Source organism: Falco rusticolus, chromosome 8, assembly GCF_015220075.1.
Source record: "Falco rusticolus isolate bFalRus1 chromosome 8, bFalRus1.pri, whole genome shotgun sequence".
In the NCBI taxonomy this organism is placed as follows: domain Eukaryota; kingdom Metazoa; phylum Chordata; class Aves; order Falconiformes; family Falconidae; genus Falco; species Falco rusticolus.
Window position 1 is genome coordinate 10101856 of NC_051194.1, and position 17134 is coordinate 10118989.

General features: G+C 66.6%; 1 protein-coding gene across 1 annotated transcript; it reads left to right on the forward strand.

The window, feature by feature from the left end:
* The first annotated feature begins 3671 nt into the window (after positions 1-3671).
* Positions 3672-17133, forward strand: UNC5A (unc-5 netrin receptor A). The gene is made up of 16 exons (XM_037398488.1): positions 3672-3780; positions 12019-12240; positions 12382-12525; positions 12601-12704; positions 12832-13012; positions 13126-13293; positions 13489-13653; positions 13739-13927; positions 14535-14834; positions 14930-15017; positions 15095-15263; positions 15345-15578; positions 15689-15838; positions 15922-16086; positions 16172-16350; positions 16582-17133. The coding sequence occupies exons 1-16, from the start codon at positions 3672-3674 to the stop codon at positions 16745-16747; spliced, it is 2733 nt and encodes a 910-aa protein (XP_037254385.1). The 3' UTR covers positions 16748-17133.
* Position 17134: the final 1 nt, after the last annotated feature.

Here is a 17134-nt window from a genome sequence, read left to right on the forward strand (position 1 = left end):
CCCCAGTGCTCTCCAGTGAGGTCCTGGTGCCATGGCACTGTGGCCACAGGACCTGTGTATGCAGGGTGGCACTGCGCTGTGCCCGAGCCCCTCCAGCCACCCTGTTTTCTCTCTTGGCAGCAGCAAATCCATCTCCTTAAAAAGCAGGGAGCAGCTCTTCAAGCGCTGGGGGCTGCGAGGAGCAGGCTGTGTTGGGATGGGCTTTGCCACACATCTTAATGGAGCTTTTCCCGCCCCCGGCACTGTGTGCCATTAATCTACTCTTGCAAATGGCTAATTTTGAAAATCCTCTTATCAGAATTAGGTCCTCAACATCCATATTATTTACTTTTCATTTTCATAATCTTTCTGTTCCTTGCACGGCTGGGTTGCTCTCATTGGCTCCGTTTCTGAGCATCCCTGTGTAGGATGAGGCCAGGAGATCCAATGCCATGCCGTGCCTTCCCATGCCATGCTGTGCCATGCTCTGGCACATGTCCCTCGCATGCACTTGTGTTCCTCCCACCTTCAGCTCTGCCATCAACATCACCAGTACCTGTGGCCCACTCCCTGCCCGAGCACCCTCCTGGCCCCAGCACCGTACACAGCCTGGTCCCTGCCCCAGCACCGAGGGGCCTGGCCGCATCCTGCTCATGGGCCATGCATTATGCATTGTTTATTCATCAGCACCTTCCCCGTTTGTAACTCAATTAGGCAGACGGCGGTTTTGCTAATACAATGGTGTTTAATATTCGACTTCCTTAAATACCACAAATGGATAGGGAGCAGTGTGCAGGCAATCCCATTATACATGAGCTCAAATACCTATTTAAATATTTGATGGGAGTTTAGAAAATCTCATGGCTGGCCTTGCCCACACCTGCTGGGGCCAGGCAGGAGGTCGGACACGGCATGGGCAGGGGCTCTGCTGCACCCAGCAGTGGGTGGGAGCTGCCTCGCCTGGGCTGGCCTGCTGGACACGTGGCCTGGGGCATGTGGTGAGGGGGAGCGGTGCCAGCATGGTGACACTCCCAGGGAGGTGGCAGCTGCAGTTGCGGAGCACGGGTACCATCGCTTACCGGGTGATGCCCTCCCTCTACCTCCACCCCAATCCAGTTTCTTTCAGGAGAAAGCCCTGACACAACGGCTGTAGCACGCGGCTGAGCCATGACCGTGGTGTGCTGGAGAGGAGAATTAATTTTTAATTCCATCTTAATTACTCCGAGTAATAATCCATTTACAGCATCCAGTGGGGCTGGCACTTCCAGCATCCCCTTGGGGCTGCGGCCATCATGGGACGCCCAGGCGCTGAGCATGCTGTGCTGGGGGCGCTGGGCTGGCTGAGCACCAGGCTTCTCTCCTTGAAGCCCACAGCTCCCCATGTGCTGCAGCCCCTCATGACACGCTGACAGGTGGTCAGGGGTCCCAGGCGCCCCCACAGACCTCATGTCAGGCTGGCATGGCCCTTTGGCAGCAGGGCTCAGGGCTCTGGCTGTGGAGTAGGATCTGGCTCACCTGCCCCCTCAGCTCCTCCTCGGCAAGAGGGAGAGCAAGTGGAATTGAAAGTGATGTCCCCAATCTGTATTAATTAGTGTCTATTAATTCATCAGTGCGTCCTGCTACTTCCCCACTGATGTCCTGGCCATGCCAGCCTGCACCACAGGACAGGGTGAGACCATGTAGCCTCGGCACGGCACCCACGTGGCACCGTGTGTCACAAGCACATGGTGAAGGAACTGGGTGAAGCCAAGGCAGGACTGGGCACCACTGGTACCCCTGGGTGAGCGGTAGGACAGGGTGGGTGTGGTGGGCACCTGGGTGGTAGGAGCATTGTTGCTGGCACTGCCAATGTGGCACCAGCAGAGGTAGCTGGAAGTTGTCCCGGGAGAGTGGCACAAGAAGCAGATGGGGCTGGCACCGCACGCGGGGCCCCAAGCCCCCTCCCTGCCAAGGTCCCCCAGGGCAGCGCCTTGCTGTGTACCCCACCCCCCCAGCTCTGCCCCGCTGCCTGGCTGGGGGGTCTGGCCACTGCAGGAGCCCAGGCTGGGGTACCCGGCACTGCAGGGGAGTCAGCCCCGGTTCCCATGGCAGCCCCCCAGGGAGCTCATGTGAAGCACGGTGACTTCAGCAGAAGCAGATGGAGCCGCAAGGAGTAAAAACATCCTGTTTCCATGCAAATGCCATCAGTAATAATGAACCAGCCTGAAGGAGGGTGGTTATCGATGGATGTGCTGGGGCTCTGCCCGCCGGGATGGGCAGGGATCTCCTTTGCCAGCTGGCCCCCACCAGTGCCTGTGCGAGATGTGCTGGGGCTCAGGGCACTGCCTGGGACAGCACAGTGGGATGGGAGTGGGCACCCTTTGGATGCCACCCTGCATGTGCTGCCCAGCCTGCACTCGTGGCCAGTACACAACCATATTGGCACTGGAGGTGCCTGGCAAGGTGTGTGCTGGTGGGAGATGGCTCTGGCCTCACTCTGGGGCTGTGCCGGTGGTGGCCTCGGCTCTGCTCAACACCACCAGCGCTGGGCTGGGGCAGATGGAGGCCAAGGCACAGCCGGTGATGCCTGGGAGAGCCATGCTGGCTTCGCACCTGCTTCAGCTCTTGAAGGCATCAGAGCAGTTGTTAATTGTTCCTGGAGCTGTTAATGAAATTATTGCTGCATGGCGCTGGGAGCCACTGCCTGGCCCTCACCGCTGGGGACAGGGGCTGATTGGCACCGCAGGCACAGGCTCTGGCTCTCATGTGGTTCAGGGCACCTCAATGCAGCCTCACCCCCCTCTGCCCCCCATCCCTTACCCACCCTGCAGTCTGCCCGCTGGTGACAGCAGTGCTGCTTGCCAGGCACATCAGCTGGGTGGATGGATGGCAACGGGGAGGGAAGGGGCCACATCCTGCAGCCAGGGCAGAACCAAATCCCCTGGCTGAGTGTGGGGTACCACGAATGGCAGTGAGGTGGGGTCCCACGAGTGGTACATGTTCCCACCAAGATGGTGGCCCTGCTACTGTGACATTTTCCAGCTTAAGGCACTGCACCCACCTGCCGGACCTGTGGTGGCTTGATGCTGCAGAGGAAGGTACCGGCAGGACCCCTCTTCTCCTGGGTTTTGTGCCCCCCTGCCCCCGCCGTGGGGTGCCAGGCTGGGCTTGGGGACATCGCCTGGCCCAGGTCTGCAGCAGGGGCTTGGGGCAGAGCGGGCTGCGGGGCGGGTGCCGTGCCAGGGGGGGATGTCTGGGGGGGGGGGGGGGGGGCGACGCCGCGCTGGGAAGGGGGTTGCACCATGCCCGGCGGGGAGGCAACGCAGGGGTGCCGCGCCGGGGGCTGCCGCGCACGGGGGAGGGGGGCGGGCCCCCGCGCCGGCCCGGGGCGGGGCGGGATGCAGAGGGGAGATGCAGCCGGGGGGGAGCGTGGTGCCGGTGGTGCGGAGCGGGGGCGCGGGGCGGGGGGCGGCGGCGGGGGCGCGCCCAGCTGTTGCGCCGTCCCTTCCGCGGCGGGTCCGCGCTCGCCGCCCCGCATTGGCGGCCGCCGGGCGGAGCGGAGCGGCGCGGCGGCGGGCGGCAGCAGCGGCGGGGCCGGGCCGGTGGCGGTGGCGGGGCCGGTGGCGCCATGGCCCGCTGAGGGCGCCGCGGAGCGCGGCCCGCCCTGCTCCCTTGCCCCGCGCCGCGCCGCGCAGCGCTCCGCGGGGCGCGCCATGGGTGCGCGGCCGCGCCGCCGCCGGGCCCCAGCCGCCGCCGCCCCCGCCGCCGCCGCGCCGGGGCCGCTCGGTGCCCTGCTCGCCGCTGCCCTCCTCGCCGCCGCCGGTGAGTCACCGCGCGCCCCCCGCGGGCACCGGGTTCCGGGGGTGGGGGGGACGGGACACGGACACGCGCGGCGGGGAGCCGTCACCGGGCGCTGGGCAAGGTCACCCGGGGAGCGGCGGCGGGCGGGAGTGCTGCGGGGAGCCGAGTGCCCTCCCGGGGACGGGGCGCGGCGGGAAGCGGGGACCGGGGACCGGTCTCTGTGCGGGGTGTCCGAGCGGCTGTGCGGTACCGGGGGGTCCGCGAGATGCTCTCCCGGGCAGGGCGCACGCCCCCGGCCCCACGGCAGGCACTGCCGCCGCCCCCGCCCCGTGCCCACGCACGGCCGCACACGCGTGCCCAGCCGGCGCTGCCCCGGACCGGGTGGCTGGCGCTCGTCGCCTCGCCGGCACGGCTCTGCCCCCACGGGGCCCCGCCAGCACCGCCACGCGTGTCCGCAGCGCATCTGCCCCACGCACGGGGTCCCTGCCCCACGCACGGCGCCTCTGCCCCACGCACAGCATCCCTACCCTCGGCACGGGGTCCCTGCCGCCACACGGGATCCCTGCGGCGACACGGGGTCCCTGCCGTCTCCATCACCTGGCCGGGACACGGGGGACCGTGGTGACGGGGTAGCCCGCATGGGTGCTGGCACGCCGCGGGGGTGCACGGGGGTGGCCGTGGCACGGGGGTGTGCTGGGGGCTGCAGCGGTGTCGCCGCAAACGCGAACGGTCCGGAGCCCGGCGGCCCCCGGCGCTGCCCCCCGCCCCGAGCAGGAGCCGGCGGGGGAGGGCAGCGGCCTGGGCCGGACCCCCGGGGCTGAGCGGCACCGGCTGCCGGGCCGGGGGTCGGGGGGCCGGGGGTGCGGCGGGTGCCCGCGGCTGGCGGCGGCTGGCAGGTGTCACGGCAGTCTGGAAGTGGCGGCTGCAGACAAGGACCGGGCTGGGGGCGGGGAGCTGCGCGGGGCTGGACGTGCGCTCTGCGGGGGGTCTGGGGGGGAGGAACCCCTCCGCGCCCGAGGGTCCCGGCCCACCGACCCTCCTGCGGCCACCGGAGACGTCCGTTAGCTCCGGCTCGGTGTACCGGGCGGGCACAGCGGGCACCCGGGAGGAGGCAGCCCCCCGTGCTCTCCGCACCCATCTCTCCCAGCCGGGCACCCCCAGGGACCCCGCGCCCAGTGCTCCCAGCGTGGCCCCGTCTCTGGGGGTCACTGCAGAACTGGCGCGGTGGGTGGGCACCCCTCGGGTGCAGGGGACCCCATATGCAGGGGGCTGTGGGGACCGGCCCCCAGCAGCGCATGGAGTACTGCTGTCCCCACGGCATCCGTGGGGTGGATGGATGGAAGTGGGGGGCAGTGGGACAGAGGGGGCAGTGGGACAGGGGGTGCACCGGGCCACCCCATGTCGGCTGTGCGGCAGGAGGTGTGGGGGGGCCCGGCAGTGCCAGCACCGGCTCAGGGCAGTGCGGTGCGGGAGCTTGTCCCTGCCACTCGCTTGGCAGGCAGCTCACAGCGGCCACGGCGCGACGGAGCCCAGCCACCTGCGCGGCTGCCACTCGACACAGATGTGGCAAGGCCGGGCCTCTGTGCACCGGGTGCTGCTCCAGCCCAGCGTGGCGTGGCACAGCATGGCACAGCATGGCAGGGCAGGGGCACCTCTTCCCCGGGGACACAGAGCCACAAGTTAGGGATGGGGGAATCCGGGTATCCAGGCAAAGGGCCCCTGCCTGCTGCCGTGGAGCAGCATCCCTGGTGCTGTGCCAGCTGCCTGCTCTGCTGCCAGTGCCCGCCGGGAAAGGGGGAGAGCAGCAGCAGGGGCTGGGGCTCACCGGCAGGCAGCAGTGAGGGACAAGGACCCCAGGCGTGGGGACTGCCCTGCTCGACTGCTGTGCTGTCCGGTGGGTAAGGGCACAGGGGCAGGGTCCTTCCCCAGAGCTACCCCTGCCCAGTGCTCTGGTGGGCCCTTCCCCTTGGCATCTGTGGCAGCTGGTGCCAGGTCCTTGTGCATCTCCTGCCCCCAGGCTGGCCATTGCCCCACGTCAGCTCCTGCCTCAGCTCCTCTGGCCAGGGCTGTGGGCTCTGCTGTCACCATGCATGAGCCACATGGTGCTGCCAGCTTCACCAGGCTCCTTGGGACCCTCAGGTGCCCCACAGCCTGGCATCACAGGTCACTGCATCCCATCAGTGCCCCACAACCTGCACCCACCTGGGCACGGGTGCCTCCACGGGGCAGGCAGGAGGGCAGGGCAGCGGGCAGGGCTGGTGCACGTCGGGCAGCCGGGAAGCTGCCATGCCGGCTGTCAGTGCGAGCGTGCGGCAGACGCAGCCTGCCCAGGGCTGTTTGTTCTGGCTCAGTGCCACGCGGGGATGGCACTACATCAAACTGTGCAGCGCCTGGCAGGTGCTTGCGGGAGGGAACCGGGGCACTGGCAGTGCTGCCAGGGCCTTGGCATCCCTGGAGCCACCGTGCACACCTCACAGCCATGGGTACAGCTGAGCACCTGTCCCACCTGACTGGCTGGCAGCACGCAGGACCACCCTGGCAGTGGTGCCAGTGCCTGAGGGATGATGTCACGGGGACTGCATGCCGTTCGTGTCTCACCATGTCCTACCCTGCACCCAGGGGTGCACCCTTGGTGCCAGCAGTGCTCTGTGCGTCATGTGCGTGCCTGCCTGCAGGCAGGCTGGGGTGGGCAGGCAATGGACTGGGCACACTGGTATTCTGTCCTTGTCCAGTCAGGCCCAGTAGTTGCCCAGTACCCCTTGGCCCTGCTACCTGCCTGCTCTCTGGGTGTTTCTTCCAGGTGTCAAGTAGGTTACAGCTTACCCTGCCCCCCCAGAACCCTGTCCTGCCCAGGCTCCTGCCTATAGGATGGGGGTCTTGTGTCCCAGCCCCCTCTGGCCAGCCTTTGCTGCCACAGGGTTGTAGGGTGCTGTGGGTGCCGTCACCAGCGTGTGCCACCCATGGGTGGGAAGGGGAAGAGGCTGTGGGGCTGGACCTGGGAGCACTGCCCGGCTCCCCCCCACCTTCCCTCCCCACTCCGGCAGGGACGCGGGGCTGAGGGTGACCTTGACTCTCTTCCCAGCAGGGCCAGGGCTCAGCGGGAGTGTTTGCTCTTCACTGTCAGTTGAAGGAGAAAGCTGCTCAGGTCCCCAGGCTCAGGACCCCAGTGACAGCCCCAGCATGTGGGTCTGGGCCAGTCGTGACCCATCCATCCCAGTGCCAGGCTGGGCTGGAGGAGCCCTCCACCCTTCACCAAGCTGGGGCCAGGTGGGACTGTCTCCCTGTGCAGTGCTGGTGACAGGGGCTGGCACAGATTGGCACGGGTCCTGCAGGCATGCTGTGGGGGCTGTGGGGCTCAGTGGGCACCCGGGGCTGGCAGGGAACAGGGTTCTGTGTATGCCATGTGGCCAAGAGGGGACCGCCTCTGTGGGTGCCCGGGGAATGGTGCCCAGCACTGGGTGCCAGGGCTGGTAGCCCCCAGGCAGTCAGAGGTGGTCCCTGGGGAGGGGCTGCCACCCCTGGCTGCCTTTTCTGGCACCACTGTCCCCAGACCCTGGGCACGGGGCACCATGGGCCAGGCTTGGACATGGCTGGGGCCATGCAGCCCCCTTGGTAGGTGCTGGAGTGGGGCAAGGGTGCAGCCCACCGGGAGCTCTGCCCACCCTGGCACATGCTAATTGCATGTAATGGGGAGAGTGTTATCAGCTCAAATCCGTAATTAGGCAGCTCTATTGTCATGCAAACCCGCCTGACTAATTCATTCATAACTAGCACTCGCTTAATCAGCACCCAGACACTGCCATGCGCTCGCCAGGAGACAGGCACCCTCTGGACCCCGCCACCTCCACCAGCCTCTCCCGCGGCCGTGGGGCTGACATATGTGGGGCACATGCCTGGGGGGGCCAGGACAGTGACTGGCTCATGGGGATGCACGGGGAAACTGGGGACGCAGTCCTGGTGCAGGCAGGGGCACCCCCGGGGTCACTGTGCGCATTAGAGCACAGGGGACGTGTTGGCACTCTGTGCCCGTCATTGCATTGTCCCCAGTGCTCGCCATGCACCAGACTGGCCGGGAGCCAGGCTATGCTGCCGGGTGTTGGCATCTGACCCTGCTGGCTCCCTGCCCAGCTGCGGCTGGCATCAGCATCCACCTGGCATCACCATGGGGGCTGTGTGGGTGGGAAGGTGGGTGCAAGGGGAGCATTTCCTGATGCCCAGATGCTCCACGTGAGTGTTGGAGCAGCCGTGGGCAGCTGGGCAGTGCCAGGTGATGCCACAGCCCCTGTCTGGAGGTCTCTTGGAGGCAGCAGCAGCTCATTGTGGCTCAGAGCCAGTCGCTCCTGGTAGGATGGTGCCCTGTTCAAAGCCTCAGACAAGGTTTTTGGTGAGTTGTGCCAGCTCCCCTCCTCTGTGCCCTGCAGAGAGCAAAGTGCTGTCAGCAGGGACCCCTGTGTGCAGGATGGTGAGCAGGGCTGGCACCCCCAGGTTCCTCTGGACACATGTGGGCACCCTCTGCCCTCCCCTTGATGCCCACTCTTCACTCGTTTAGGCTGGTGCAATCAGTAACAATTATTGCTTTAATTACCTGCTGCTGGGGTGCAGGCTGGGTGCCGGCAAAGTGCGAAGAAATCTTGTGTGATTTGTGTGCCAGGCCTGGCGCGGGCACGATGGATGGGGTGCCAGCTGGGATGGAATATGCTGGCTGCAAAGCCCACGGGATTTGGGGAGGTCCCTGGAGGGGGGCACAGCAGGGCAGTAGAGGAGGTGCCGCCGTCAAGGTCCCCACTCCGCTGCAGGGACCCCCAGGGCAGCAGTCAGGGGTGCAGACAGGGCATGGGGGCAGAGGGAGGCTGGGGCTGCTGGGGACGGCTCGGTGCCCTGCTGGGGACAGCCGTTACACTGGGCCCGGCTGGGTGGCAGCATTCGGGGTGGACCCGTGCCTTTGGAGCACTCTCCCACTGCAGGCAGCTGCCTGATCTCTCCCAGGGGCAGCTGTGCCGAACCCACATGCTGGTGCGCCGGTGCTGGGGCTGGCGCTGCCGCAGCCACCGCCGGGCAGCCTTTCCTCGCCAAGAACACACTGACCTTCCCGGCGTCTCCCTGCAGTAGGCACCAAGGCGCCTGGCATGCTGCTGTTGGCACCGGCGGGGAGCGTGGCACCAGCACTAGGTCAGGATTGGGCCCTTGGGGACCGGAGAGATCAGGCTGGGGGTGCACCTGCTGGTGCCTGGTGGGTCCTGGCAGGACCCCCTCCCCGCTGGGCAATGCAGTGTACTGCAGTCCCTCTCTACTCAGTGACTAGTACACCTGGTGTTTCTGATGCCGGGGGGGGGCCCAGGCACTAGGACGAGGGGCTGTGTGGCCACCCAGGGTGGCAGCGGCTGTGGGGCACAGGGAGCTAGGGGGGCTCTGTACATGGGGAGGGGGCCGGGAGCTGTTGGGGTCTGGCAATGGTGGGGTGAAGGTGGGTGCTTGGAGCCCATAGCGAGGGTGTCCCCATCCCCTCTGCACCCCAAGGTGGGTGCTGCAGCCCTGCACCCCAGCTCAGCCCCCAGCCCCCTCCCACTTCATCAGGCCTGCCTGCACACTCGTTAGCCCACGTGGGTGGGGGATAATTGATAATAAAGCCCTGCTTAATGCACTGGCTTTACCGGCCGTGATTTATTGGTGCTGTAGCAAACCGCGCTCCCAATTACCCCTTTGGCCACCGGGAGAGCGGCTGGCCGGGGCTGTGCCTCTGCCACGGCGGGGGGAGTCCTAGGGGTGAGTGGGACCCAGCGCCCCACTGTCCCCCTGGTTCCCATTCCCCATCCTCGCCGAAGTTCTCCGGTTCCCTTTGCCAAGGTGACATAAGCATCTCGCCTGTTTCCATGACAACGCAGCGGCAGGTGAGCAGCGAGGCCGATGCGGAGCCGGCACAGCACCGCGTGGGGGGCCGCTGCCCACGGGGTGCCCACGCTGCACCCACGGGCTGGGGGTGCCCACGCTGTGTGGGGTGTCTGTGGTGTGAGAGGTGCCCGTGCTGTATGGGGTGTCTGCGGAATGTGGGGGCTCCTGGGACATGGGGCGGCCCATGGTGCACAAGATACACGTGGTGTTTGGCACAGCCGTGCTGCGTGGGGTGCCCAGAGTGCATGCAGTGCTCATGGTGCATGGGGTGCCCATCATGGACGGGGTGCCTGTGGTGCAGGGGGCACCCAAACCACAGCCCCTTGTGTTCCCGCACCAGGGCCCCAGGCCAGCTTCAGTCTCCCAGCCGTGCCATGGCTCCGTCCATGGCTGCACCACCGCGCAGAGCCCCACCAGTGCCGGGCACGGTGCCCAGCAGGACAGCATCGGGCTGGAGGGCTCTGTGGGGTGCCTGGTAGCCCCCTGGCTCTGCCGCTTCCTGCATGTCCCCAGCTTTGTTTGTGCCCGTGGTCCCACCCGGCCCCCAAGGCACCTGGCACCCCAGTTGGGGTGAGGGGGCTCAGTGCCCATCCTGCCTCCCACACCCATTGCTGCTGGCCCCAGGCTTCCCGCACCCCTCTGCTCAGCCGTGATGGATAGACAGGCAGCTTGGCAACTGCTGTACTCATTTCATGTGTGATTAAAAGGCTGGTCCCCGCAGCACCGCTCCCCTGTTCACCCGACGTGCCTGCCGCAGCCACCCAGGCAGGAGGCAGCGGCGGTGCTGTGCAGCGGCAAAGCTGGTATGTAATAAATAAATCGGGTTGCCTTTCTGCCTATCTCAGCTCCCTGGCTGGAGCAGCATGGAGCCCTGCGTGCCAGCATGGGAAGTGCAGCGTGGGCACCCAGGGGTACCTGAGCGGGTGGCGCGGCAGAGGCATGGGTGCTGCGGCGAGCCATGCTGCAGCTGGCACTGGGGACAACAGCCCAGCACGGGCTGGGGACCGCAGCGCCTGTCCGCGCCGTGACCCCCCAGGCTGGCCCCAGGCTGCGGCTGGGGGGGTCGTTAAACCAGTGAAATATGAAATGCCTATATATCCCCGACAGGGGTTTTAATTAAATTAATTGCCAGCGACATTGTAAAAGTGCTGATGGGGTAATAGCCAGCGCGTTATGGTTGCCGTTTATCTTCCCCGCGTAAATTAGCTGCTGCACCTTGCCCGTCCCAGCGGGCGTCGCAGCGGGCTCACTCAGCGCCCACTCCCTCACTTGGAGGGGCCTGATCCAGCTGGGGGGAGCAGCGGGACTCAGAGCCCCCCGGGGGAACTCAGCCAGGGCCCAAGGGACCCCTGTGTCCCCAATGTCCCTGTCACACAGGTGGCTGTGCCAGGCGGGAGCCAGCCAGGGTGGGCACGGGCAGTGGGGGTCCCGTGGGCAGTGGGGGGTCTCACGGGCGCATGGGGAGCGGCGAGTGGTTGCCAAACCAAGGCACTTAATTACTGCGCATTCCATCCCATTTAATTGCTTATTAAATCCTAACCAGCCAATTAGCAGCAGCAATTACAGCTTCATTCAGTGACACAATCGCTATTTTATCGTTTGTTAATCAAATGCTTATTTAGGGCCCTGGTTTATTAACTCTTTCTGCAGCAGGTGCTGGGGGGGTGGGAGGGGCATGGGCACCTGGCCATGTTCGGGCTGGGGGACATGGGCACCACGGGACCGTCCTACATGCCACGGCCCATCACTGCTGTCCCAAGGACCCTGCCCTTGTGCATGGCACCCACAGCCTGCAAGCAAAGCTGGGGGATGCCCGACCGCCCAAGAGATGTGTGTGCAGCCCCAAGCCACCCTCACCACCCTGGGGACACTGCAGACAGACAGCCCCCCATGTGCCATGCCTGTGCCCATTCCTGGGTGGGTGGGCCTGGCACAGGATGGGGCACACTGCTGTGCCACCCTGCCGTGTCCCCAGGGCACGGGATACACACCCCAGCACTCACCCTGCATCCCTGTGCCCCTCCAGGGCATGGTGGGGCAGGATGTGGCCCCCAGGCGGCGCCTGGCAGCATGCTGGGGAGGGGGGCCAGCGGGCACCCGGGGAGGCATGAGCGATGGCCCTTGTTGGTCACACTACATTTCCTTTTCATTAGTGCTAAGTGTGGACATGAGGGATCGGTGCGGGTTCAGTGGGCGCAGCCGCCACGCGGCTGCTCTCCCTGATGGATGGCGGCGTGAGGAGGGGGCTGTCGCATTGCTGGCCAGGGGGGACGGTGATGAGGCACGGGGCCACCGGCATGGGGCCACGCTAGCCCAGGCGATCACCCAGCCCGGGCACGCTGGAGGTGGCCGAGCCCCCTCTCCCCACAGGTGCTCAGCAAAGCGCGACTGTGGCCAACCCGGTATCCGGCGCGTCCCCGGACCTGCTGCCACACTTCCAGCTGGAGCCGGAGGACGTCTACATCGTGAAGAACAAGGCGGTGAGCCTGGCCTGCCGCGCTACTCCTGCCACCCAGATCTACTTCAAGTGCAACGGCGAGTGGGTGCACCAGGGCGATCATGTCACACAGCACAGCACTGACCGCAGCACCGGTGAGCACTGGTGGGAGGGATGGCGCTGGCCCCTGTCGCCGGGAGCCATGTGCAGTGCTCTTGGTGGAGGGTTGCATGGCGCCGGGGCTGCGAGGACTGCTCCCCGTGTGCTGCTGCTGACGTGCTGCCCGCTGGTGGCAGGGCTGCCGGTGATGGAGGTGCGTATCGAGGTCACCCGTCAGCAAGTGGAGAAGATCTTTGGGCTGGAGGAGTACTGGTGCCAGTGCGTGGCCTGGAGCTCCTCTGGCACCACCAAGAGCCAGAAAGCCTTCGTGCGCATCGCCTGTGAGTGTCTGCGGGTGCCCGGATGGCACGCGGGGCGCTGGCCCTGGCCCCCCCCTCACCCCTGCGCCTCCCCAGATCTGCGCAAGAACTTCGAGCAAGAGCCGACAGCCAGGGAGGTCTCCATCGAGCAGGGCATTGTGCTGCCATGCCGCCCTCCCGAGGGCATCCCCCCCGCCGAGGTGAGTCCCTGTGGGCCAGCAGGGCAGGACGCAGCCGAGGGTGCCCCTTGCCCATGGGGATGCCATGTGTGCTGCCCGAGGGGGTGGCCTGTCTGGGCACCCAGTGACGTCCCCATGCCCCACGCAGGTGGAGTGGCTGCGCAACGAGGAGCTGGTGGACCCAGCGTTGGATGCCAACGTCTACGTGACACCGGAGCACAGCCTTGTGCTGCGGCAGGCTCGCCTGGCCGACACTGCCAACTACACCTGCGTGGCCAAAAACATCGTGGCGCGTCGCCGCAGTGCTTCCGCTGCCATCACTGTCTACGGTACAGTCCTGCCACGCTTGTCCCCACCATGCTGCCCTGGTGTCTTCCTCCCCGTCCTGTCCCTCCCCACACCCCCTGTCCTGCGGGGCGCTGACGGGTCCCTCTCCACCCAGTGAACGGCGGCTGGTCGACGTGGACGCAGTGGTCGGGCTGCAGCACCAGCTGTGGACGGGGCTGGCAGAAGCGGAGCCGGACGTGCACCAACCCCACGCCCCTCAACGGGGGGGCTTTCTGTGAGGGCCAAAATGTGCAGAAAACCGCCTGCACCACCCTCTGCCCAGGTACCCACCCTGCCCAGGGCGCTGCCGCCACCCCTGCTGTGCCGATGCTGCACTCCCCACTGCACCCATCGCAGTCCCTGTCCCCCCGGGGTGTCTCGTCTTCCCACCCCCCCCCCCCCGTGTGTCCATCTCTGCCGGCCCTGGGGCAGGGGAGGCGGGTGGCAGTGGGGCGCTGACCCCTGGCTGTGCCCACAGTGGATGGTGCCTGGTCGGAGTGGAGCAAGTGGTCAGTGTGTGGGGCTGAGTGCACCCACTGGCGGAGCCGGGAGTGCTCGGAGCCAGCGCCGCGCAACGGGGGCCAGGACTGCCACGGACCTGAGCTGGACACCCGCAACTGCACCTCTGAGCTCTGCAGCCACGGTGAGCACGGCAGGGACGGTGGGGTTGTGCCCTGTCACTGGAGGACTGGGGGTGACCGTGCGTGCTGACGCCCTGCCCCGTGCAGCCACCCCCGGCGCGGAGGACGTGGCGCTGTACGTGGGGCTGGTGGCCGTGGCCGTGTGCCTGGTGCTGCTGCTGCTGGTGGGGGTGCTGGTGTACTGCCGCAAGAAGGGGGGCCTGGACGCTGATGTAGCCGACTCTTCCATCCTCACTGCTGGCTTCCAGCCCGTCAGCATCAAACCCAGCAAGGCCGGTGAGTGAGGGCTGCGGGGACGGGCCTGTGCACCCACGCTGGGACATGGTGTCCCTCGGGACCTGGAGGTGGCCGTGCCCCCAGGCGGCTCTGGGCAGGGGCTGTCTTCCCCAGGGTGTCCCTGGCCCTGGCTGGGGGCTCTGTGCTCCGTGGAGTCCCTGCGAAGGGGCTGTGTGCCCCCTGAGCTCCCTAGCCCTGGGTGGGGGTTCCGTGCCCTAGGGGATCCCTGACCTCGGGACAGGGACGCTGTGTCTTAAAGGGTCCCCGAGTGCAGGGTCAGTGCTTTGTGCCATGTAGGGTCCCTGGCTGTGGGTGGAGGCTCTCTGTCCTGTAGGGTCCTTGGTCACTATAGAGCTTATGCCCTGGCTCGGTGCTGTGTACTCCGGGGACCCCAGGGGTGACAGTGCCCCGAGGGTCTGTGCCATGGGGCAGGGGCTTGATGACTTTTGGACCCCCCAGGGATGGCTGTGCCCCACAGAGCCCTTACCATGAAGTGGGGGCTGTTGTGCCCCATGTCCCCCGGGGCAGCTGTGCCACTGCATTGCCGGCGGGGACTCCCCAGACCCCTCCATGCCCTCGCACCATGGTCCCCTGCTCTGTGCCACAGACAACCCCAGCCTGCTCACCATCCAGCCCGACCTCAGCACCGCCACCATGACCTACCAGGGCTCGCTCTGCCCACGCCAGGACGGCCCAGCCAAGCTCCAGCTGCCCAACGGGCACCTGCTGAGCCCGCTGGGCACCGGGCGGCACACGCTGCACCACAGCTCGCCCGCCGCCGAGGGTGCCGACTTCGTGGCCCGGCTCTCCACCCAGAGCTACTTTCGCTCCCTGCCCCGTGGCACCAACAACATGGCCTATGGCACCTTCAACTTCTTGGGGGGGCGGCTGATGATCCCTAACACAGGTACGGTGTGGGGGGGCACAGGGTGCTGGAGCATCGCCCAGTGTGGGTGGGTCCCTATGGGGCTCAGCCCCCCACACCTGCACCCCCCCACCCAGGGATCAGCCTGCTCATCCCACCCGATGCCATCCCACGGGGGAAGATCTACGAGGTCTACCTGACCCTGCACAAGCAGGAGGAGGTGAGGTAGGTGCCAGGACTGCAGGGGCAAGGGGCTGCTGGGGGTAGCCATCCTTGCTCAGCTGCTCCCGTTGCTGCCCCAGGCTGCCCCTGGCCGGCTGCCAGACGCTGCTGAGCCCCATCGTCAGCTGTGGCCCCCCCGGGGTCCTCCTCACCCGCCCTGCCATCCTGGCCATGGGTCACTGCGTGGAGGCCAGCGCTGAGAACTGGAGCATCCGGCTGAAGAAGCAGTCATGCGAGGGCACGTGGGAGGTGAGTGCTGGCAGGGGGCAAGGGGATCGGGGTTCAGGGGGATGCCCATGCCCGGGGTGCATCTCCACCTGGGTGCCGCAGGACGTGCTGCAGCTGGGTGCTGAGCCATGCACGGAGCTGTACTACTGCCAGCTGGAAGCGCAGGCTTGCTACATCTTCACGGAGCAGCTGGGGCGCTTCGCCCTGGTGGGGGAGTCCCTCAGCATGGCGGCCTCCAAGCGCCTCAAGCTCGTCCTGTTTGCACCGGCCGCCTGCCCGTCGCTCGAGTACAACATCCGTGTCTACTGCCTCAGTGACACCCAGGATGTCCTCAAGGTACCGGGGGTCCCCAGGCAATCCCCCCATCCCGGCTTGGAGTGATGTGCAGGCAGGGCTGGGCTTCCAGGCTGCAGCATCTCCTGCCTGACTGCTGTCTGTGCTGCCAGGAGGTGATCCAGCTGGAGAAGCAGCTGGGGGGGCAGCTGATCGGAGCCCCCCGTGTGCTGCACTTCAAGGACAGCTACCACAACCTGCGCCTCTCCATCCACGACATGCCCAGCTCCCTCTGGAAGAGCAAACTCCTTGCCAGCTACCAGGTGAGGAGCCCAGCTGGGAGGGGGAGGGGACAGGGAGGGTGTCCCTGCCGCTCTGACCCCACCACCCCCACCACCCCCCGCAGGAAATCCCCTTCTACCACATCTGGAGCGGGCTGCAGCCCTTCCTGCACTGCACCTTCACCCTGGAGCGCCTGAGCCCCAGCACCTGTGAGCTGGCCTGCAAGATCTGGGTCTGGCAGGTGGAGGGTGACGGGCAGAGCTTCACCGTCAACTTCAACATCGCCAAGGTGAGGGCAGGGCTGGGAGACGCTCCTGGGGGTGACCCCGGGCTGGGCTCACATCCCCACCCCCCATCCTGGCACTCTCCCCTAGGATGCGAGGTTTTCAGACTGGCTGGTCCCTGACAGTGAGGTGGGCGCTCCAGCCCTGGTGGGCCCCAGTGCCTTCAAGATCCCCTTCCTCATCCGCCAGAAGATCATCAGCAGCCTGGACCCACCAGGCACCCGGGGAGCCGACTGGAGGACACTGGCCCAGAAGCTCAACCTTGACAGGTAGCTCAGGATGGGGACAGCGCTGGGGAGGGGGACAAGGTGGCATGGTGGATAGGGACAGGGGGCTTCTGGCTTCATCCTGCACCTCTGGAGGGATGCTGGAATGCTGTGGGACCCTGGGAGTGGGATGGTGCCAGAAGTGAGGCCAGCACTGGGCTTGTCCTGGGGTGTGGAGCCATCCCTGTGCTCTGATGTGGTCCCTCTGTCCCCGTCCCCCCCCCCCCCCCCCAGCCATCTCAGCTTCTTCGCCTCGAAGGCCAGCCCTACGGCCATGATCCTCAACCTGTGGGAAGCGCGGCACTTCCCCAACGGCAACCTCTCACAGCTGGCCGCCGCCGTGGCCGAGGTGGGCAAGCAGGACGGTGCCCTCTTCGCCGTCTCTGAGGCTGAGTGCTGAGTGCGGCAGGGGCCCCAACCCTACTCCCAGGGGACCACCGCCATGGGGCAGGAGGGGTCCCTGGCCGGCCCCCGGGCCCCCACTGCCCCACAGCCCACAGGGAGGGCTGCCCGGCCCCCTCGCAGAGAGGGACGCCTGTGCCCCACGGCAGCCAGGCCCCCAGCACTGTGGTGGCGGGGTTCAGCCTGGCCCCGGGGACCCCGTGGTGGGCGCCGGGGGGCACTGGGTGTGCGTCGTGCGTGCGGTGCCGTCGTGCTGTCTGCGTGTGGGGCCAGCTGCCCCCAGGCCCCGTGCCGTGTTGTGTAAAGACCGTTTTTTTAATTCTGTATTAAGTGCATTCAAGTATTTACACTTGGCCTTATGTACATAGCGGTGCCGCGGGCGGGG